The 23743-nt window shown below is 41.6% G+C and overlaps 2 protein-coding genes across 2 annotated transcripts in view; one reads left to right on the forward strand and one right to left on the reverse strand.

Annotated features, from left to right (window-relative positions):
• Positions 1 to 1194: 1194 nt before the first annotated feature.
• On the forward strand, positions 1195 to 17513 carry RTRAF (RNA transcription, translation and transport factor). Its single transcript, XM_089522887.1, has 8 exons — positions 1195 to 1318; positions 4200 to 4327; positions 6104 to 6203; positions 7257 to 7343; positions 7607 to 7695; positions 10494 to 10562; positions 15189 to 15237; positions 17179 to 17513. The coding sequence occupies exons 1-8, from the start codon at positions 1258 to 1260 to the stop codon at positions 17331 to 17333; spliced, it is 738 nt and encodes a 245-aa protein (XP_089379013.1). The 5' UTR covers positions 1195 to 1257; the 3' UTR covers positions 17334 to 17513.
• Positions 17514 to 17759: 246 nt separating this feature from the next.
• The window catches only part of NID2 (nidogen 2), an 86318-nt gene continuing 80334 nt past the window's right edge, over positions 17760 to 23743 (reverse strand). Inside the window, exons 18-21 of the mRNA XM_089522885.1 lie at positions 23395 to 23552; positions 22616 to 22739; positions 20846 to 20958; positions 17760 to 18538 (exon numbers count right to left, since the gene is read on the reverse strand). Of these exons, the coding sequence (XP_089379011.1) occupies positions 18528 to 18538; positions 20846 to 20958; positions 22616 to 22739; positions 23395 to 23552 (406 nt within the window). The 3' untranslated portion in view covers positions 17760 to 18527. The remainder of the gene's footprint in view (positions 18539 to 20845; positions 20959 to 22615; positions 22740 to 23394; positions 23553 to 23743) is intronic.

Consider the following 23743-nt stretch of genomic DNA (forward strand, 5'->3'; position numbering starts at 1 on the left):
TCCCTGCGGCTGAGAGAGTGTGACATGCCCAAGCTCAACCAATGAGTTTCTTGACTGAGCTGGAAATTGAATCTTGGTCTCCAGGGTCACTCACAGCCCTATGCTCTCCAAATACAAAAGTTCAACCAAAGTTTAAAATATAATAAACTATCCATAAAACTAAAACCAGTTTTACCAAAAAAACAAAACAAAACCCCTACTAAAAATCAGAAATGAAGAAAGCAGAGAGAGTAAATAGCAGGGAAGGGGGCCATTGTGTGTCATGCGCAGGATCACTTCAGAAATATTTATTTTGATATGAAGACTAATTAACATTTATTTATATTTATTTATAGGATACATATAAGAAATATTTATTATATATTTCATTTAAATACTATATTTACAATATTATATATTATAAGAAATATTTATTTAAATATATATATATTGATTTTGATATGAAAATTAATTAAAATTATTTATTTATATTTATTTACATAATAAATATATTAAATATTTATTATATATTTTATTTAAATGTTATATTTAAAATGTTATATAATCAGTATTTATTTAAATAAATATTTCTTTTGATATTAAAACTGATTAAAATTTATTTATTTATATAATAAATATATTCTATTTGACTTATATGTAAAATATTATACATTATAATAAATATTTATTTAAACATATATTCATATAAATATTTCTTTTCATATTAAAACCTATTAACATTTATTTAGAATATATTTTATTTAAATATTACATTTAATTATATTTCATAATTAATATTTCTTTAGATATGAAAACTAATTAAAATTTATTTATATTTATTTATATAATAAATGTAAGGAGTAATATATATATATATATAATTTAAATATTATGTTTAAAACAGGTTTTAAATTCTTTAAATCCCCCTATTGATTCCTATGGACACATTCAACTTCCGCCCGGGAGAGGGGAAAAACCTCAACCGGAAACGGAAAGACAAGTTGTAGCATGTTCCTGACGTCACTGCCCTTCCTCCCTAACGCACCGCCTCCCTCTCAACTCCATTCGCTAACGGACCTGCCACTCAGTCTTTTCGCCTCCGCCTCCCTCTCGTCCTTTTTCCAATCTAAGCTCCGCCCATACGATTGGAGCGTCCCCATTGGTCGCGGCACCTAGCCGTCCTGCCCCGGCGCCCCGCCTCCCGGGCTGTGCTGCGCATGCGCGCTCTCCCTCAACGCTGTGAAGTCCGTGGTTGAGGTAGCTCACCTCGCCGCCGCCATGTTCCGACGGAAGCTGTCGGCGCTGGACTACCACAACCCGGCCGGGTTCAACTGCCGAGGTGAGGCGAAGTTGAATTGGTCGGACTAGGCCGCGTCCCTCTTCTCCATTCGCCCCATTCGTGGCAGGTAGAGGCGGCCCTGGTGCGCATGCGCGCGCGAGAGAGCTCTTTGTTGGCCACGCCCCCGGGCTTGCCTTGGCCACGCCCCCTTTGCTCATTCCTTTCCCCCCTCCCCTCCATGCTTTATCCACACTTCAGAAATAATCCGGTTTGAGACTGCTTTAACTGCTCTGGGTCAGTGCTGGGGAATCCTGGGAATTGTAGTTTTATTAGAGCTCTCTGACAGAGAAGGCTAATTGTTATTAATAATAATGAAATATAAAATTAATATGTATTTATATAGTGCTGTAAGTTTTCCATGGCACTTTAAAATACAACCGGCAAACTATAGGGAAGTGTCTCACAAAACTCCAGTTTCCGGAATTTCCCAGCATTGAGCCATGATGAGGCAGTGTCAGACTGGACTAGTTCTGCTGTGTGCTTTGGAACTACTACTATAATAGTAATGATAATAATGATATTTATTTCTTATCCTCTACCCATGGATCAAGGCAGGAAACAAGAATTAACAGATAAACAACATCAGTTAAAACACGTCAATTCAAATACGTATCAGTTTTACAAGGACTAGTAAGATGCACACATATTAAAACATAGAGAGACCTTGTAGCACCTTTGAGACTAACTGAAAGAAAGAAGTTGGCAGCATGAACGTTCATAGACTTCAGCCTACTTCCTCAGAGGCATTCGGTGGAGTGGAAGCCAGGGACAGACATATATATGATCTGAAGAGAAACCAGAGTATAGGGACAGACATATATATGGCATCCTGACATAACAATAGCATCTATACGTCTGTCCCTGGCTTCCACTCCACCAAATGCCTCTGAGGAAGTAGGCTGAAGTCTAGGAAAGCTCATGCTGCCAACTTCTTTCTTTCAGTTAGTCTCAGAGGTGCTACAAGATCTCTCTACATACTGATTCTACCGACCAACACGGCTACATCTTTGACTTCTACATATTAAAACAATCCACATTTAAACTCCCATCATTTAAAATTTCACAGTTTAAAAAGCATCTGGATAAGCGTGTCGGATAAACCTGGCTTGGCTGCCCAGTCTAAGGTAAGCGGATGACACCATGCTACTAGAGGAAAACATCATGGACTTGGAAGGTCAGAGGAGAAAGTGCAAAGGGAAGATTAATGCGAAACATAGAGAAAACAAAATAAAGAAAACAAAAGTAATGGCCACAGAGGACCTATATTAATTCAGCCTAAACACGGCTACATCTTTGACTTCTACATATTAAAACAATCCACATTTAAACTCCCATCATTTAAAATTTCACAGTTTAAAAAGCATCTGGATAAGCGTGTCGGATAAACCTGGCTTGGCTGCCCAGTCTAAGGTAAGCGGATGACACCATGCTACTAGAGGAAAACATCATGGACTTGGAAGGTCAGAGGAGAAAGTGCAAAGGGAAGATTAATGCGAAACATAGAGAAAACAAAATAAAGAAAACAAAAGTAATGGCCACAGAGGACCTATATTAATTCAGCCTAAACACGGCTACATCTTTGACTTCTACATATTAAAACAATCCACATTTAAACTCCCATCATTTAAAATTTCACAGTTTAAAAAGCATCTGGATAAGCGTGTCGGATAAACCTGGCTTGGCTGCCCAGTCTAAGGTAAGCGGATGACACCATGCTACTAGAGGAAAACATCATGGACTTGGAAGGTCAGAGGAGAAAGTGCAAAGGGAAGATTAATGCGAAACATAGAGAAAACAAAATAAAGAAAACAAAAGTAATGGCCACAGAGGACCTATATTAATTCAGCCTAAACAATGAAGAAATTGAAATAGTAAACGATTTCTCATACTGTGGATCAAGCATTGACCAGAACAGAGACTGCAGTCAAGAAATCAGAAGACGTCTAGGAATGGGGAGGGCAGCTATAGAAGAACTAGGTAGAAGTTTTCTCTTGACATGGATGTCTAATCGTAACTGATCGTAGGGGTCGGTTTTCATCTCCATTACTAAGCCAAAGAGCCAACGTTGTCCGAAGATGAATCTGGTGGTCGTGTGGCCAGCATGACTGCACTGAACGCTGTTACCTTCCCACGGAAGTGTTGAGGATCCCGTGGACAGCCAAAAGGACAAACAAGTGGGTTCTGGAGCAGATCAAGCCTGAATTCTCCCTGGAAGCCAAGAGGACTAAACTGAGGCTGTTGTACTTTGGTCATATCATGAGAAGGCATGCCTCTCATTAGAAAAGACAATAATGCTAGGAAAGGTGGAAAGAGAGGAAGATGGCACACCAGATAGATAGTCTCAATTAGGGAGGTCACAAGAACGAATTTATAAGACCTGACATGTTGATGACGAAGGGACCATTGCACAGTACACAATACCCAACTATATGCAGCTTGCAAAGACAAGGCACAGATGAGCGTACAGTCTCTGCCGCTCCACTTCCGCTGCTGTCAGCAGAATACAAAACAGCAAGTCTTTTTGTGGTGCTAATTATTTCATGAAGATAATAATTTTCTGCTTGTTGGCCAAACAAGAAAGGTGTTTCTGATGGCATGCAAATTGAAATCTAGAGGTTAGGTGCAAAATTAGAACGTCAACATTGTATGTAAGTAATAGACTTGAACAGGTAGCATAACAGAATAATGCAGTAATGCAAATAATAGTTTTTCTTTTGACTTTTTTGGGGGATGATCAAATGTAGTAGCATCTATTAGTTTGGTTGGTTTTATGTTTTTTCATAGACAGTTTTGCCCCATAGCCATATAATCTCATGTCAGTTGAATAACTCAAGATAAACTGTCTGCATCTGTGTGATGTGTATTCATTTTTTCCTTATAGATGAAACAGAATTCCGAAATTTTATTGTTTGGCTTGAAGATCAGAAAATCCGGCACTACAAAATTGAAGACAGAGGGAATTTAAGAAATATTCACAACGCCACAGAATGGACAAAGTCTTTTGAAAAGGTAGCATCATTTTAAGCCTTACTTCTGCATCACAGCTCCCACGCATTAAGCACCATTGCCTCAGGAAAGGTGCATTAAAAACAGCTTCAATTATCCTGTGGCTGGAGTATCTTCTATAATGGGAAAAGCTAAAGAGTTTGGGGCATGTTAATTTGGAACAATTCCACTGCGGGAGGAGCAAACCATGATCAAGATTTTTAAGATAATCTGTGTTGAGAGTAACTACTCAGTTACAATATTAAGGAGGGGTTAAATGCTGCTGTTGCCTGCTTCCACCTGTTTGGTTCATCATGAGACTGGAAGAGCTGGAAGGATCAGTTACAAAGCAGCAAATGCTGGCCTGACAATGGTCATTAATAGGTCTAATGTTGGCTTTTTTTAAATGGCAGCATACTGGTTTATGAGCTTCCCAGAAATCTCTGGCTAGCCACTGTCAGGGATACAGGAGCCAGACAAGGGAGACTTGCTCTGATACTGCAAGCAGATGTTGATATTAAATGACAAGTTCTTACTAGATTGTGATGGCCTTGTGAGACATCATTTCAGCATGGTAGGAATTTTCTTACTCTGGCTTTACCCCATGCCACAACAGGGGAAAAGAAGATATTAGAACCCTAGAAGCACCAGGACCAGCCACAGTGTCTTGCTTATTGGTACTTTTCCATCACAGCCAGATGACAGTAGGATAGAAAGGATGCATCCAGCTTGAATATTATCAATGTGGCTCTGTTACAAGCCATATGATGGCATGTTTCATGCTGCTGCATGCTTCTACATGAAGGCAACCTGCATCTTTCACCAAAACCAAAGTATAGGAAGGTACTGTAAATGTGCCTTTTTATTATTTTCTGCTCTCCATTCTCCCCAGTTTCATCTTGGAGGTCAAATAAATTAACAAAACTAATCAGTCTGTTCCTCCAGTAAATTATGTGCAGATTAAAAGTTCAAACATGTGATGTGATACTTGGTGCTTCTCATTGATGCTGTGTCAGTGGGTCAGTCATTACTTCCTGTGTTGTCCGTCTGCTTTATGAAGCCCACTGCTCCTATGTAATTGGAGAGAAATGCCAAGCTCTGCTCAGTGGGTTTTTGAGCATTTCCTCAGAGGCTTTCTGGATAGATGGCTATTCTACTGAATTTAGGAGGCTTAATCAGATTTTTTTTTAATTTCAGGAGTAAACCAGTTTACTTCATATTAGTTCTTCAGACTATTTGAATGCCTAGGAGAATAGGAGACAGTTCTAAACTTCATTTTTGATCTTTGAAATGCCCTATCTGTTAACCATCATTAACATCTCTTGCTGAGATTGAAATGAATGGAATTGCCACAAGACCATGGCTGTGTACTTTATACCTTTCTTGTTGTTTACGTGCAGAGGCAAAATCCTCCATGCCTCATTGGTTTGTTTCTTAGATTTATAACCCACTTTCTTCTGATTAAACTCAGATGCTCATCCATTTGTGGTCTGGGTGTGGCTGCAGCAAAGTATCATATCCTGTGCATTCAGTTCATATCTGAGACACACACATGTTGTTGTTGTTTTACATGCCATATATGTACTGAGGTACAAACATTAGGATGTCCTTGACATAAAAAGCATTAGACCAGTAGTGACAACAGTGATTGTTACCTGCTTCCTCCTGAGCCCACATTTCAAAAAACCCTAGTACTGGTCAAATGCCACTTGTCTGCAAAGCTTCTCTTTTAAACAAAACCTGTAACCTTTGCTGATTTCATGTTCATACTTCATATTCTTGTTTGAATATTTTAAACAGTACCTTAAAGATGTGAATTGTCCATTTACCGTACAAGAACGGCAGGAAACCATTGATTGGCTTCTGGGATTGGCGGTTCGGCTGGAGTATGGGGACAATGGTAGGTTTGGCTCTTCCCTGCTCTCTTGTCTTAATAGGAGATTGGTGATTTTATTAGATCTAATTGTATTTTGTAAACTGAGTCAAAAACAAGTGTGTATGCAACAGTTAACTCTGTAATTTACTTTTATTGTATTGTTGTTGTTTGTTTGCTTGCTTGCTTGTTTATATCCTGCTTTTCTCACAAAATCAGGACTTGAGGTGGGTTACAATTTAAAAATACAATACAGCTACAAACAAAAAAGTGAACATTAAAATGAGATTAAACTATTGACAATATAAAAATGATTTAAAACTACACCTAAAAAGATAAATTATTATTGAAAGGTAAAAAGCAACTAAAATATTTCAGTCTAAAACAGGACAGCAGCCCCGAGCCCATTCTTTAAAAATTTCTGTTTTAAAAAGTCTGTCTGAACAACAACAACAAAAGTAGCCTGTTGATGGAAGAACAACAAGGAGGGGTCGTTCTGGCCCCTCTGGGAAGGGAGTTCCAAAGTCTAGGGACAGCTGTCAAGAAGACCCTTTATCATGCTGGAGATTGTAGTTTAGCAAGGCCCAAGAGTTCCCTAGCTGAGAATTCTAAATGCCCCTCCCTATACTGCAAATCCCAGGATTTCATGGGAGGCAGTCATAGCAAAGTGGAATAATAGTGCTATAACAATGTAATGTGATATTGTCCCTAGTTTTACAAGTTTGAAAATGTTCAGCTGACTCCAAAGTCTTCATAGAGTGTACAGCTTTGTTCTCACATTTTCTTCTATTTGGATAATAGTTCCAGAACTACCCAAAAAAACGTTTACTTTCACTAGCAATAGTTTCAGCTGCTACTTAGGCTTAATTATTATTATTAGCAACTGACAAACATCCATAATGAAGTCTCTGGACAATTTGGGCAGCTGCTTCAGTTCTATGTACGTTCTGTTCTCATGAATAAGAATAATGGTTTAGTGCTTGTTCCTTTTGCTGTCCTGTGGCTTTCTTTCATTTTTAGCTTGTTCTTCTTTCTCTGACCTCTTGGGTTCATGGGCCCAAATGGCTTTTGTTTCAACAGCTGACAAATATAAGGACTCCACGCCTGAAGGATCTAAAAATGCAGATAATGCAGCCAAAAATGCAGAACCTCTGATAAACCTGGATGGTGAGTAAAGGTCCAACTTTTTTTACTTGCTCTAAAACAGAGATTTGAAACATTGGGCCCACCTCCGTATATTTTGGAGTACAACCCCAGTAGTTCTACATCATCTGCCATGGTGGCAGGAGCTCCTGGGAACTGAAGTCCCAGACATCTGACGGGCCAGATGCCTAGCCCTTCTGTAAATACTGATAAGTGGTTTAAGTGACAATAAATTTAGGTTGCTGTATTTGGAATCAACTTGTGTGTGCCTGTGTGCTTTTTCACAGTGAACAACCCTGACTTTAAGGCAGGTGTGATGGCTCTGGCAAACCTCCTTCAGATCCAGCGTCATGATGACTACTTGGTGATGCTGAAGGTGAGTTTATTACTGACCATTATGCTTGCTTCAAAAATAGGTTGATGGCCAAACATTTCCATTTGTAGTTGGAAATCTTGAAATTCCAGCCTGGTTGCAAGAGCAGCCTGGAGTTTATATAAGGTATGTCAGTAAATAGGCAAGTCCATGAATAGGAAGGCTTCTTGGATTTCAGAATAAAAATTAACAAGGACATGTATGTAAGATAAAATGTAACAGAATATAGGGATAGCTTAGTGAGTGAAGTTAAAGTGTTCCTGGATATTACTACCTGAACACTAAAATTTGATACCAGAGGTAGAAATAACATGAAAAGAATAGGGAAGAAAAAGAAAAACAGTTCAACATGTTTCAGCAAACGTTTTATCCAAAGCTAGCAACATGCACATGTGAAATGAAACACGCAGATCAGGAAAACTTTGCCTAAGTAAACAAATATTTTGAACCGTCTAGAGACTGCTTGAAAGTTTCTTCAAAAATGCATTTTTCATAAGCCTCACTTTTCATATGATTTCCATTTTAGTGGCCAGACTTAGTAGATCTGTGTTTTTTTAACATACTTGGGGTAGCTAGTGAAGCAGGCTTAACTTCTCGCCACTTATCTCTGTTTCGCTGCTCACATGGTAAATAAGGGTTTCTGGAGGCAGTTACTGTTTCCCTTGCCTGTGGTAGGCAGGCACACACCACAACAGTAGGATCAGCTAGAATAGAATCCCTGTATTTCCCGGCTCAAGTTTTGTTTAGCGTAGTTTACTGCTAGCACACTACTGTAACCTGACACTGGAAGTTTGTGTTTCCCCAGCTCTTCTTCACTATTTTCACAATGCTGATGCTGCTAAAAAAAAAAATCATCTAGACAGAGGATGAAGAGAAAAGGGGGACTGGGGAGGGAGGGGGAGAGAGAGAATTTGTAAAAATGAGCATCTTCATCAGAGGCTTTGTTAAATGAGGTATGCATATATACAGCTATACAGACTAGTAGAGATAAGATTTTGACAAGGCTTATTTCATATGTATACTTCCTCAGATTTCACAGCAACTTTTTTCTTTCAGTACTAAAGGACAAAGACAGTGCTCAAGGTTATGTTGTTGTTGCTGCTGCTGCTGCTGCTGTATGCCTTCAAGTTGTTTCCAACTTACGGTGACCCTAAGGTGAATCTATCACAGCATTTTCTTGGCAAGCTTCTTCAGAGCGGGTTTACCATTGCCTTTCCCTGAGGCTGAGAGCATGTGACTTGTCCAAGGTCAACCAGTGGGTTTCATGGCTGAGCTGGAAATTGAACCCTGATCTCCTGAGTCATAGTCCAACACTCAAAACCACTATGCCATGCTGGTTCTGTATAACGTCAAGGTTGTCCATCAACAGAAGGTTGATTTCTTCCCAGCTGAAAAAATTAGGATCTTTTTGATCTCAGGAATCAAATGAGAGCAATTATATTTGGCTTTTAAAGTGTTACAGAGCAGCTGTTCGATGAGAGGAAGTCCATATTCAATTGCTGTATAATCTCGAGGTCTTTCTTTCTCAATTTGTACTTGAACAAAAATGTGGGAATGCAAAAACATGTATACATGAAATAAATTGAACTGAAATGTGGAATTCAGAGCTGGCGTCCTTAGCCATGTGGCATCTGTGGCTTAGATGTGTATGGAGGATGTGCCCAGATACCTTTTGATTATCCCTCCAGTTACTCTGCCTGATTCTGCATTACCCTGTGTGGAGATCACTACAGGGCCACATGAACCACAATTACCAACTGTGTATCTTCAGTTCCAGTAGCTGGCAAAATCTGAGAGCCAGCATGGTGTAGTAGTTTGAGCATTGGACTGCAACTCTGGAAATCAGGGTCCGATTCCCTGCATGGCCATGGAAATGCTTTGGGTGATTTTAGGTGAGTCAGAGAGTGTCAGCCCCAGAAAACCCTGTGCTGTGTACTCCATAGATTTACCATTAACTGAAATGACTTGAAAGGCATACAACAACAAGCTGGCAAAATGGCTCTGAGAGAGGGGGCTTAAAATAAGAGAGAGCTTGCAGTGGGTACATAATCCTTTGCCTGCCTGTGTACCTGTTTCTCATCTTAAAATTCCTCCCCTCCACAATCCCTCTCCCTCTGGAGGTGCCAGGTGCCTGTAGGGAAACAGCAAGTGAAAAAGGGCAAGCACACGCTTAGCCATTCAAAATCTTGTAGTTGTCTTTCCATGAGCAAACAGGCCACTGGGATTTAAAAACAGATTTGTTTGCAGCATCCTGTTTGGCCTGGAGTGCAGCACTTAAGGGGGAGGCAATAAATCTTGAACATTAATATTCCATTCCTCTTTCATAATTGAAATGAAAAAGGGATGCTTGCAAACTAGTGCAAAAGCACACAAGATCATTCCTTGAAGTGGACTGGCCAATGAAATATGTTTCCCAGGAAGAAGAAATGTAATCAAGTACTGGGTCAGTTGCAGTAAAACAAACAGTGGCCACTGCTCAGACATCTAGGGTGCAAGACTGAAAAGGATCAGTTAATTAGCAAAGACTTCATTTGGTATATAGGTACAGACCAGTCCAAACTGGAGTATATATAATGAACATTCATGGCCATGTTGGCTCAGGATCTTAGAAGACACCAGAACACTGCCGGGTTCTATACTGTAGACTTCTCAGGAGAAGATAAACCTCCTTTTCCTGATTAATATACTGAAAAGGACACATCTGCTGGCAATATTGCATAATTTGTCACTGAATGTTTCAAGAGTTTCTAGTTTGTATAGGCCTTGGCTTATCTGTGCTATCACCTTGTTTTCCTCCCTAGGCAATTCGCATTTTGGTTCAAGAGCGCCTGAGTCAGGATGCTGTTGCAAAGGCAAATCAATCCAAAGAGGTATGTCTCTATCCAGTGTATGAGTTATTCCGTTGAATTGTGGCCTTTGTCTGTGGTTTTACTGTAATATGGTTCAATTATTTAAATTGAAATCCATGTGGAGAAGTTAAAATCAGCAGCAGCCTGGGTGGCTATACTTAACAAAGGTAATTTTTCAGAAGCAGTCACAGTGCTGAACGCTTAACTTGAATAAAGGTGTTTTTTGGGGGGAAAGACCCTTCTAGCACCACTGTACAGTTGGAGTGATAAATGTGAACTGGCCAAAAGTAAATTTCAAGGCTTCTGCGGAGGAATCAGCTACTAACTGATCCCTGACTTGCAAAGCCATGTCATAGCAATGACAAGTACCAGGAGCCTCTACAAAGCTGTCTAGCTATATGTTTATAATTCTTTAAGTGAACATACAAATTCCCTCAACTCCTGTGTTCTTCAAAATAGTAAAACAAGGGAGCAGCATTGTTCATTCAGTGGAGAACAAGAATCTCCTGAGACTTGTAGCAGGCAGCCCAAAGTGGGTCACATACAGAAGGAAGATGCATGTTCTGTTTCTTTAACATCTTGTACTTCTGGCATTGTAAATGGAGGTCAGTGGATAATTTTCTCTCAAGTCCCTTCTAGGCAACACAGAGTTCAGATCTGGTCTGCTGAGCATCTGGCTATGCTCTGAGTTCGCATTGCCCATTAATCCTTCCTGTCAGTTTCCCTTGTGGCAATTTGTACTATGCAAGAATAATTGTCAAGTGCCGCTATTGTCATCTGTTTGAATAGGCAGATGAGCTGGTATATCAGTCCGCAAACTAATCAGCTTTAACCAGTAGTGGGAAATTATGCAAGTTAAAGGCACTTCTCTGCATTTTGGTTTGCAAATAAAGGCGGGTTACAAACCGTCACTTGGGACGTCCGCAGGACGTCCCATTTTAAAAAAGGGGCATCTCTTCTAGACGCCCCTGGCTCTAGTAAGGACTCTGTCTGTACAATATGGCGCCGGCCATTCCACACGGCCGGCGCCATCTTTACGTATCGGACGCTGTGCATCCGAACGTGTCTCGAATGCGCCCCTGGCGCCTCGTGACGTCACAGGCACCGCAAGAAGAAGCTCCATTTTGGAGCTTCTTTTTCGGTCCATGCGGGAGCCGCACGGTGTGGCTGCTGCAGCTCCCGCACGGAGCAAACGGCGGCGGCGGCAGACCGCCTCAAAGCGGCGGTTTATAACCCGCCAAAGAATGCATTTCTATCAGCATAGATTTTAACTTGGATCAACAATACTGCTTGCCTAATCACCAAGGGTGAGTATTATTCCTCTTGCAAGAGACTGACAACAGCCAGTGACATGTTCTTAGTTTGCTCCAATTTTGTTTTTAAAACACTTTTAAAACAATTTTAACAACCCCGTTAGGACAGTATAAAATTAAGATATAAACATACACTAGTCAAAACACATAATCTAAAACACCTACTCCATATAAAAGCCACCCTGTCATGATTTTTAAAAAGCCTGCTTGAATAAAAACATTTTTACTTGCCGGCGAAAGACCATGAGGGAGGGGGGGCAGCCTAGCCTCCCATGGAAGGGAGTCCCAGAGGATGGGAACAGCCACCAAGAGAGCCTGGGATGGTGGTGGGACCGAGAGAAAGACTTCCCCCGAAGATCTTAGGGCTTTGGTTGGCTTGTGTGGAGAGATACAGTCTCTCAAATAGTTTGGATCTAAGCCATGTAGGGCTTTATAGGTCATGATCAGCACTTTGAATTGTGCCTGGAAATGAACCGGTAGCAGTGAAGCTGTTTCAACAAGGGAGTTACATGTTCCCTATAACTGGCCCCATTTCAGCATTCTCACTGAAGTGTTTTGCATGCACTGAAGTTTCTGAACAGTTTCCAAAGGCAGCCCCATGTAGTGTGTTATTATATCCTAAATGGGATGTAATTAACGCATGTGTCACCATAAACAGACCGACTTCTCAAGGAACATGTGCAGTTGGAGCACTAGTTTAGCTATGCAAATGCACTGTTGGCCACTTCAGAAACCTGGGCATCCAGGCTCAGAGTTGAGTCCAGAAGGAAAACACCCAAGCTTGCAAGCCTGAGATTTCAGAGAGAGTGTAACCCCATCTAGCACTGGCAGAGTCCCTATTCCCTGATCCGCCTTACAATTGACCAGAAGCACCTTTGTCTTGTCTGGATTAAGTTTCAATGTGTTTGCCCTCATCCAGTCCATTACTTGACAGCAGACACTGGTTCAATACTGAGACAGCTTCCTTGGAATCAGATGGGAAGGAGAGATAGGGTTGGGTGTCATCCGCATACTGGTGACACCACACCCCAAATCTCCAGATGAACTGAAACCTATCCTGCTGACTTGCTATCTATGCCTCTATAAAAAAGAATTGAAAGCCTCATCTCTGTGCTAGCAGATTTGAAGTAACTGAAGGAATCTTCCCCAGGTTTCATACAGTGAAAAAAAGGACAGAAAGTTTTGCTTCAAGTTGTTCAGCAACTCCCCACCTTTGGATCCTTGTCTTTTCTGCAGCAAGGGAGAACATCCTTGATTGATGCATGCAGGGCAGTCACATGGAAATCTGTATCTTCTTCTGTTAGGAGCTAGGATTTCAGTACTTTTGCCTCCCTCAGAACCCCAGTTGTATGGCAGATGCCCAAAGAGAGATTGCATCAAGTCCTTCATCTTGTGTCTGACAAAGGACGGCATCTGATTTCCATGCAGCCATCCTGCAAATATCAGCCATTGCAAAAGATGATTACATAAAGGGCAAACAATAATTGTTACTTTTTCTGGAGGATTTGCAGAACTGGCAAAGCCTCCTCTGATTTGCAGAGAACTTTGGACATCCAGTGAACACCTTGCCAACTTTTCCTGGCCTCCTCTGAAGTTTCCTACAGAACATTAGAGTCTTTCCGGCTTTCTAGAAATCACCACAGCTCTTCAGTTAGGACTCTTACAGCAACCTCCCCAAAGAGATTGGATAGTTTTTCTTGCACTGAGGTTTGCTTACGTAAGAAAAGAAACAGCAGGGTGTTTCTCTTGCTGTTTCATATCTTATCTCTGCCTCCTTTTGCGTCAACAAGAATCCATCACTCTCCCAAGCTCTGTGTGCTTCCCAGGGGGCTTCGAAGGGAGGCAGAGTCCTTTTCAGTTCCACAATATTTTGAACAAAGTGCTTTTTTTTTTTTAAAGTGACTTCTACACTTCTTATTTTCTTCATCCGACAATGGAAAATAGAGAAAGCCCAGTCTTGCTTGGAAGCACTCCTCAATTGCCACACAAGTGAGATAGTAGTAGTACGGAAGACAGACAGCAAGTCAAGCAGACATTTTGACATTAAAATCATTTTTAAATCTCCCTATGTATTTATATTTTTTTGCACACTGAGGATGTAGCTGAGTGGTGAAGCTCCCAGGTTTAATTATCAGTAACTAGCATGGGAACCATATATTCACAAGGACCACTTTTTTCTTTTCCCATCCTCTCATGCACTCTCTTTAGAATCTGAGGTTCTGTTCAGGTTAAGTTTTGCAAAGAATCTACTAGATGGTGATACCAATACTGTGAAATACTCTGCTAAGGGAGCCCTGCCTGGCCTAGACATTAGGTTTTCTAGGCATGAAGTGTCTTCCTAGCTGTTTTTGTTATTTATTTATTTATTTTTATTTATATTATTTCTCTGCTGCTGAATAAATAGAGTTTAAGGTACATAGTGCATGATACATAATTATTTTCAAAAACATAAAATTAAAATTTAAAAAAAACAATAGCAGAGATACATCAGTTAAATCAAGGAAGACTGATCTTAAACTTTAAAAGCCAGAAAATCTCCAAATCCATGAAAAGTTCTAAAATGTGCCCTTAAAGGTATGGGTGATTTAAAAAAAAACACAAAACTTCACCTTTTACAGAAAGAAAGAAATACAAAGCAGGTGCTAGGTGAGCCTTTTTGGGGAGGGCTTGTAACAACTGAGCAGCTATTGCCAAGAGGCCACTCACAAGACCTCACTTGGATGAGTCACACTGAGCAAAGTGACAATGACCTCAGTATTTGGCTAGATACCTGTGGAGGGGAAATGATCTCCCAGAAAATCTTGTCACAAGCCGTTTAGGACTTTAGAATCAACTCCCAAAACATACTGAAAGGCAATACAACTAGCTAACTGAACCTTGGCATAATGTGTTTAGATGAGCCTTTCTCAACTTCTTTCACCTTGAGGAACTCTTGAAATAATTTTTAGGACAAGATTGATTGATCGTATTAAATTAATAAAAGGTGTACCAAGGCTCTGATGCTGCCTGGGTTCATTAAATGGAATGAACTGAAATGCAGGTGAGTCAGATTCATGATCACCCAGCAACCCTGATGTAGAACAAGTGGCTCTTTAACTTCTAAGTGTTTTCCAAGAGCTTTAATTCTTCCTGTCACAATCCTGCACAGTGCATGTAGTTTATGTTGAAAGGAGAACTGGGATCATCCAGAAAAACAGGAGCATCCTTTTAAAGGATTTCCTTTCTTCAGGCTCTTACCTAAATCATTAGCAAGAATCACTGGCTTGATCTTGGCAAATCATTTCAGTATGTACCAGTGCTTTTGCAGTGATGTACTGTCTCTGCTTTCTTTTAGGGTTTGCCAGTCTCCTTAGACAAGCACATTCTTGGTTTCGACACAGGAGGTAAGAAAGTTTCCTTCAGTTTTTGGCCTCTCTCTCTCTCTCTCTTCAGTCTTTCTTGTTTTATTGCTTAGTCAATGTTGGTTTTGTTCCTCCTCTGTTGTGCACAATCCCATAAACTTTCCTCAAAGGTTGTGCTTCTCTTTTTTGGAAAAATTGTGGTCAGCGTGTGGAGAAAACTGCACAATTTTGACCAGGATAAAAATGCTACACTAACTTTTAACAATACATTTGTGTTGATTGCAGTTCTCTTGTCTGTTCCTTTGCATTTATTTATTTCATTTCATTTCATTTTTATGCTGTCTTTCTCCCAGAATGAGACCCAAGGTGGCTCACAAGCATGGCTTAATATATGGCGTATTTGCAGTACACATTCTTTTGCCATGGTTTGGGGCGGCATAGTTGAGTGTGGGATTTTTGTGTCTTCATTTTTGAGCCCCTTTGAGTTGTAGTGCTGGTGGGGGTATCCTGCAAAATAACTTTTTCAAGCTCTGAATTTTCTCAACTTTAAGAGTAATTATTTATTTCATTCATTTATTTATTTCAAGGATTTATATCCCGCCTTTCTCCCACCATGGGATAATTACTGGATTACAATCATTGGAATCTAATTATGTGAGGGTTCAGTATGCCAGAACACAGAAGATGGGAAGACCCATGCCTTGGTGATATGGATCACGTTTTGTATGCAAACACTCCCAGGCAGACTTTGTGTTGGCATTTGTAGGGCAGAGGCTCTCTGACCTCCGGGACCTTTCTTGGTCTAGACTTGATGAACATCATTTATACTGTATATGACAGTTTGACATCTTCATTGGACTAACTTACAAATCATATATCATCACATTTCAGTATATCTTTAGAATCAAGAGCTGGGGGGATGATTTTTAAGTCAGGGATGGGAATGGTCCAGATTACAAACACAGTTGGTGGTGACACGAGAAGGCCTTTTCTGTGGCTGCCCCTAGACTGTGGAATCAGAATCATAGAGCTGGAAGAGACCATAAGGGCCATCCAGTCCAACCCCATTCTGCCATGCAGGAAATCACAATCAAAGCACACATACACACACACACACATGACAGATGGCCATCCAACCTCTGTTTAAAGACCTCCAAGGAAGGAGACTCCACCACTTTTCAAGTGAGTGTGTTCCACTGTCAAACAGCCCTTACTGTCAAGAAGTTCCTCCTAATGTTGAGGTGGAATTTTTCTCTGCCCAGAGAGGCCAGAATGGCCCCTTCCTTGTTATCCTTCCGCCAGCAAGCTAAGTCCTACCTGTTTAGACAGGCTTTTAAAACAGAAAGTTTTTAAAGCATGGGATGGTGTTGTATTGTTTTAAAGTATTTTTAATATTTTTATCTTTTTAATAGTATTTTTTATACTTTTAATAGTACTGTTTTTTAACGTTGTGAGCTGCCCTGAGTCTCAGTTTTGGGGAAAGGGTGGGATATAAATAATAATAGTAATAGTAATAATAATAATAATAATTGTTGGGACTGCAGCTCCCACCGTTCTTCACCATGAGCTGTGATAGCTAGGGCTGCTAAAACCTGCACTTTTTGTCCCATACTGGCTTAACAATTAATAACTTGGTAGTGTTGTGAGCTGGAAAATGGTGGAAGAAAACCCTAACATAAATTCTGCTAGTGAGGAAGGATAGGGAGTCCAGTTTGGCCTTTCACCCTGTCTCAAATGCTGGTTTAATACCAGATGGTACTCTTAGGGGTCCTTAGTTTGGGCTTGTTTCAGAGACATAGCTAAACACACTAATGTACATAATATATCCACGAAATTGACTAAGCTCAGTGTACTTGGAGAAAATAGGCTTATCATGGAAACTTGGCCTGTTCTTCAAAAGGAATGGTGAATTAAATTTGAGCCCTGTTTCTTTTCTTCTTCTTCTTCCAACCTTCCTTCCTGTGGCCAACTCCTGCCCCCAAGATGCTGTTCTCAATGAAGCTGCTCAGATCCTCCGCCTGCTGCATATAGAAGAGCTCCGTGAGCTGCAGACAAAGATCAACGAAGCCATCGTGGCTGTTCAGGCAATCATTGCCGATCCAAAAACTGATCACAGACTGGGCAAAGTTGGCAGATGAAGGACGAAAAGCCTCCCGGCTCTCCCATGGCAGGCACGCAGTGTGGAAGCTCCTCTCCAAACCTAGCATGCGATTCAGAAAGGCTACAGCTCCTGAGTTTGGAAAGAAAACAAGGGCAACGGCCAGCACATCTACTAAATATCATTTTCCTTTGCATAAATAAAGCATGGATGAAATGGATCCAAACTGTTATCCTTGTAACAAGGGGTTGCCAAGTACAATAGCAGCTCAGTTCTCTACTTGGAGTTCATTTGTTCAAGAGCTTCTTGCAGGCCTGTAGAGACAGATATTTTTTAATGCATCCCCCCTCCACCCCCTTTGGTCTTACTCTCACCTCATTGATTTCAGATGGCCTGGGGACTGGAAACATCCCTGGTGGGCTGTCATACACAAAACCTGAAATGGCCTAACAAAAAATCAGTCCAATTTTTGTTTATTTAATTCATGGAATAGCTTAGAAAACATGAGCTGCTACAATCAGGTATTGACAGTTGCATTCACTCACACGGCCCCTGAAGGCCAAGGGATAAATTTGAACCGTCGTTCCGGCAAATTTGTAATATAAATACTAAAAAGACATGCACAGAGGCAGAAGCAACAAGCAGTGTATGGCATTTAGTTTTCCAAAATAATCCTTCATAACTTTGCATGGCTCTTAACACAAAGTACTCTTTCTATCCTTCTCCCAGAGTGTTTACACTGACCGGTTTAGGCACTGCTGCAAGAAGCCAGTCAAGAGAGTTCCCTTAGTAAGCTAAGGTAGTCCCTCCTTTCCCATTTCAGGATGTGTAGAGCCTCTTGTTTTTTTCCAATAAAATAACTGTGGAGTAAGGATATGTTTATATGGTCATATTTTTTTTCTTTTACAAAGTTGCTCCTGTCAGTTTTTTAAAAAGTATTATTAGCCCCATCATTCATAGCACCATTTCTTTTTGGCAATATATAAAAGTTCTCATTTTTGTAAAAAACAAAAATACAGTAGTACAGATTTGAGGTATAACTTTAAAAAAATACTGGATAATTTTGCTCTAAGCTTAAACCGCTTAATTCCCTTCAGTAACAGGTCACTGGTTGTCTGGACACAGTTTGAGGAGTCTCTTCCATTATGTACAATAATATCAGGATGTGGGGGTCTTCTGCCAGCTGTCATAGTGGAACTTTAACCCTCCGTTCCCATGCCATGTTCCAGGTAGTTTACTTTCTTCCTGCCAGAAGAGAGAAAGGAGTGTTAATTTTGGAAGGCTGCGTTTTTTAGTCCATGAAGCAGGTTTTTGTAAGTAGACCAAGATGTAAGTTCTTTCCTGCCTTTTCCAGATTTAGTCTCTGCCACTGACAGCCTACAGTAAAGCCTTTGCTCCATAGATATTTCTCTACTTCAGCGGTTCTTAACCTGTGGGTTGTGTCCCCTTTGGGGGTCAAACGAACTTTCACAGGGGTCGCCTAAGACCATCGGAAAACACATATTTCCAATGGTCTTAGGAACCAAGAAGAAAATAATTTCATGGTTGGGGGTCATCACAACATGAGTAACTGTATTAAAGGGCCACGGCATTAGGAAGGTTGGAAACTACTGCTCTACTTAATCCACTGTGGAATGGCCTGTTGGAACCCACAAGCACCAAAAGACCAGTAGTTCTCAAACTGGTCCTCAAATGTTTGAGACCAGCTCCCAGAATTCCTGACCATTGGCCATGTGGGCTGGGGATGTTGGAAGATGAAGTCATCGGGAGAAACAGGCTTGGTTCCAGGCTGTAAGGCCAGATGTGAAACTCGCCCTCTTCCCTACTCTATGGTTGAAAATCATACAGTCCTCCAGATGTTAGCATGTAGAGAGACCTTGTAACACCTTTGAGACTAACTAAAGGAAAAAGTTGGCAGAATGACCTTTAGTAAACTAAGGTGTGTTACAGACCACCTGTTTGGGGTGGCCTGCACCCGCCCCTTTCCCCGCTGTATCGGGGCCTCAGCTGCCAGAACGGCAGCCTCCGAGACCCCGATCCGCCGCTTTCCAGGCCGCGGGGAAGCAGCAAAAGGCTGCTTCCCCGCGGCCTGGAAAGGGGTGTCCTTGGGGCTTCAAGCCCCAAGGACACCCGGCAATGGCGGGGAGGAGGAGAAAGGGGCCGCTTGGCCCCTTTTTCCCTTGAGTGGCCCCTTTCTCCCTTGCACGCTGGTGCAGCCGTCTGAAGGCTGCACCAGCGACGCAAACAGCAAAAGGAGCTCCGTTTCGGAGCTCCTTTTCACGCTGCGGAAAGGGCGCTCTATGCGCCCGCATGCGGCGCGGCGACATCACGTCCGTGCCGCCTCGTTTGGAGGCGGTGTGTTTGTGATGTCATCATAGCGGCCCCCGTGTGGAATGGGTGCCACCATTTTGTACGTGCTGAGCACGTACTAGGGTTGGGGGCGTCCGGAAGGGATGCCCCTTTCTAACCCTTGTACGTGCTGAGCACGTACTTTTATGCCCATCTGTAACAGGCCTAAGTCTACTTCCTCAGATGCATTTGGTGAGGAAGTAGAGTTGAGTATGAGAGCTCATGCTGCCAACTTATTAGTCTCAAAGGTGCTACAAGAGCTCCCTGCATACTGATTCTACATGGCTGTATCTTTGAATTCCTCCAGACGTTTTTAGACTACAGTTTCCAGAAACCCTAAGTAGCCCAGCCAACAAACAGTAAGGAATACTAGTGGTTGCAGTCCAGCAACATCTAGAGTGCTGCATCATCATCATTCAAGGAAGATGGATATCAACAAGCTAGAACATGTCCAGAGGACATGTAATAAAATACATAATATTTTAAAAGTAATTTTGTCCATGAAACAAAGTTTTGTGTACATTGCATCATCAGAATGGAAAGGTGTCACTATCTCAGCCACCCATGTGGACAATTTTGGATTTTGCAATATTTTGGATTTTGGAATTTTGGAGCCTGTAACTGATGGACTGTTACTTTGTGGAAGATGAAGATCAGGAAGAGCTTCCCAACAGTAAGTGCTGTTTGATAGATGGAAGGTAATGGCCTGTCCTTCATTGGAGGTTTTTAAACAGTTTGGATGGCCACATCTTGGGGTTCCTTTAGCAGTGCATTCCTGTGTGCCAAGAGATTGGCCCTTGCCTTCCAACTGTTACTATACACACTTTTACAGTAAGAAATGTGTTTTCATGAGCACTGAAAGGTTCCATGAAAAAGTTACCTTTGAACAAAATCCACATACACAACACCCTCTTTTCAGTCTAAACCCAGTTGAGTGTCATTTTTCCAACTGTTCAGATTGGATTTTTCCTTCTGTCAGCCTGGCCAGTTTCTACAGCTCCTGGTTCCCTTGGCAATGGGGCACACATTCTCTCACCACATACACACCCAAGTGCAAATAGCTGTGCCACATTCCTGAGACAAATCACACATATACCCACACTCCAAAAAGAAGGGGTTCTTTTTGCAGAGAGCAAAAGTGTCTGTGTTAAGCAGTAGCTCCTCTTCCTCCCAGTGCCCTTTTGGTTAAGCCTCAGTTCTTACCTCCTGGGCAGTAAGGATGGACTGCTGTTATTCCATAGAGATGCGTCCTCTGCTCTGGAAGATACTCATCAGTAAAAGCACCACTGTCTTTGTTCACAGCTATTACCCCGTCTCTGCAGAAAATGAAACAAAAAACAGTTTTCACCTCATTCAACACCTCTTTTAAGAACTGTGCCCATTGGGTATGGTAGAGTGAGAAAAGTTAACTCCTAATATATTTTGTCTCTACTTAGATCATGATGTGTGGAAAAACAGAACAGCCAGGACTGATGGACATTATAAAGACATAAGTACTGCGATGGGTAAGACCAAAGTTCTACTAGTCCACCATTTTGTTTAAAATACACAATGAGTGGACTCTGGGAGAATCCACAAGCAGTAACTCACTCATCTGCTCTTTCATAGTGTGGGAATGGATGTACTTTTCTCTGTTCCCCTCAACTGACAAAGTACATCAAACTCCAGAAGACTGAGCATTATTCAAGGTGGGCTACACAGATGCCAAGGGTTTGGGGGGGTGCATTTCTCCACCCAGAAGACCCCAGGGGATTCTCACTCTCCTGCGGTCCTTTTTAGTTTTGGAGCAGGAATACACACATATACACATACATATTGCCCCGCAGATAGCTGATAACAGCCCCAAGCCTTGGGAGGAGTGTTGTCATTTGCCATTTCACCATGCTTTTGAGTTTCCTTCATCTTATTTAGGCCTCCTTCCCTCTACCCAGACAAGCTTTTCTTCAGGACAAAGAGACTGGAGCAGGACATCTGATCCATTCCTGGTTCAAATAAAGGCTGAAGGAAATGCTCTGAAGAACTAAAAATGGGAGTGCACCACCCTGGCCCAAATTGTGTTATATGCCATGAAGTCAACGTATGGCAATCCTATAAATGAGACACATCCAACAGACCCTTTTCCTAACAACCCTGCTCAGGTCTTGCAAACTCAGGGCAGCCCTGGCTTCCTTGATTATCTTTTGAGAGCTAGCTTGGGTCCAGTTTGGGAGAAAGGCATCTAACAAATAAATACAGTTTCCCCTCTGTATCCATGGATTCCACTGTCCATGGATTCAACTATCCATGGCTTGAAAATATTAATATATACAGTCACTCCTCTGTTTTCGCAGGGTATCCATTCCATACCACCACCACCCATATAAACAAACTCGCTGATATGCATGCATCCGGGGGCACCTATGGAGGCGCACTCCATTTTGTTTTCCTCTGTTTGCTGCCCGCAAATGGGTGAAGGCCATGGATTTCAAGTCCGTGAAAATGGAGGGGCGACAGTATATATATAAATTCCAAAAAGCAACCCTTGATTTTGACATTTTATATAAGGGACACCATTTTACTTACCTTGTATTTAATGGTATTTAATTGAGTATCCATGGATTTTGGTATCCACAGTGATTCCTGGAATCAACCCCTAGCAGAGGGGCCCACTGTATGTCCAATTGCCTCAGTTTTGCAATTTTCCCTCCCCAATGCCCACCCCAAACCAAAATTCAGGCATTGAACATGTAGAGACGCTTGGGACCATGTGCAGCTAACAGGCCACACACTTTGCTCACTCACTCATTTAAGGTCTTGATTCTAGCACCTCATTTTTCTACCTAACCTTAGAGGAGAAACTCACTTTTCATACTCAAAATGGTGCTGCCAAGTGTCCATCTCCCTTACAGCTCGTAGACCAGCTGTTTGGTAAAAGAGGCTTTTCCCACCTACTTGTGTGGCCTCAAGCTACTGGCCTAAGAGGCGCAAACATACCTTCTCCAGTCTGTATGGTAGAAGTAGTTGGCGTAGCTAACAATGCTGAAGGGGTAGTTAAGGTTATTCTGAATGACGCGCCTTCCTCTTCCATCAGGTAAAGCACACTCCAGCTTCTTGGTTCCTTTTACAAACACAAGAGAGTTAAACCAGGGAACAGTACCAGTTGCTCCCTTCCTTGCGCTTGTGCATAAGGGCAAATATATAAGCCAGATTGTCTGGTTTTGCTTGTCATAGTGCGGATTTTATTGTTTGGTGATAGAGAAAAATTATTCACTTTTGCCAGCATGTTGTGGCCAAGACCGTATACAGCTTTTAGCACACACAAACATGCCCTTAGTTACACTGGACCCCCACAGTTGTGTGACTCATGGTACAACAGGTGCCAAGGCTCACAGGAAGATTATAGTTATGGAGGTAGGAGCTTTTCCCTCCCCAAATGAATTTTTCCTTTAGTCCCCAAATTTCTACTGCTTTAGAGAATGAGACAGCAGAAATCATTTGTACCTTTTCCTATTTACTGTGTTTGTATTCCTGGGTTACCTTGCCTGTCCCTTTTCGTTGAATGCTTCAACTGTATTTTGAAATGCTCAACTGAAATTTGAACTTACTATATTGCTGGAAACCTGGGCACAGTCAAAGCTGGGGCCTATAGATTATCCCTAATTAAAGACCTGGCCCACAGTAATGATGTAAAGCAATGGGTTCCACACTAGTTGCTGCTCCCTGTCATAACACACCCAAAATGGTTTAATTCCTTTCTATGAAATCCACTTTACCTGCATCTGCCCAGCAAATCAATTTGGAAAAGGGATCAAAGGTCAAACCATTGGGCAACCCAATGTCTTGGTTGACCAAAATCCGCCTGTTTTCTCCAGTTACAGTGGACATCTCGATTTTGGGGGCTTCGCGGTTCCAGTCCGTCCAGTAAAGGTTCCTGGAGAGCAAAGAAGTTTGGCCTTGTGGTCAAAGTGGTTAGGCAAACCAGAAGAGAATACCAAGAGGCATGGAATGGTTGCCAGTTCTGTTTGCTTCTCTGTCCTTTTCCTGATCAACAAGGGCAAGGGAGGAGCAAAACAGACTCAAGGAGCCAGTCTTCAGGATGTTGGCTGAGTCTAGAGCTGGCTC

This window comes from Sceloporus occidentalis, unplaced genomic scaffold, assembly GCF_023333645.1.
Source record: "Sceloporus occidentalis isolate IW3139 unplaced genomic scaffold, rSceOcc1.0.p SCAF_4, whole genome shotgun sequence".
NCBI classification, from domain to species: Eukaryota; Metazoa; Chordata; class Lepidosauria; order Squamata; family Phrynosomatidae; genus Sceloporus; species Sceloporus occidentalis.

Coding starts and splice junctions, on each gene's coding strand:
- RTRAF (XM_089522887.1), top strand. CDS start 1,258: ATGTTCCGACGGAAGCTGTCGGCGCTGGACTACCACAACCCGGCCGGG. Junction 10,563..15,188: donor AGGCAAATCAATCCAAAGAG/GTATGTCTCTAT, acceptor GCTTTCTTTTAG/GGTTTGCCAGTCTCCTTAGA. Junction 15,238..17,178: donor TCTTGGTTTCGACACAGGAG/GTAAGAAAGTTT, acceptor CCTGCCCCCAAG/ATGCTGTTCTCAATGAAGCT.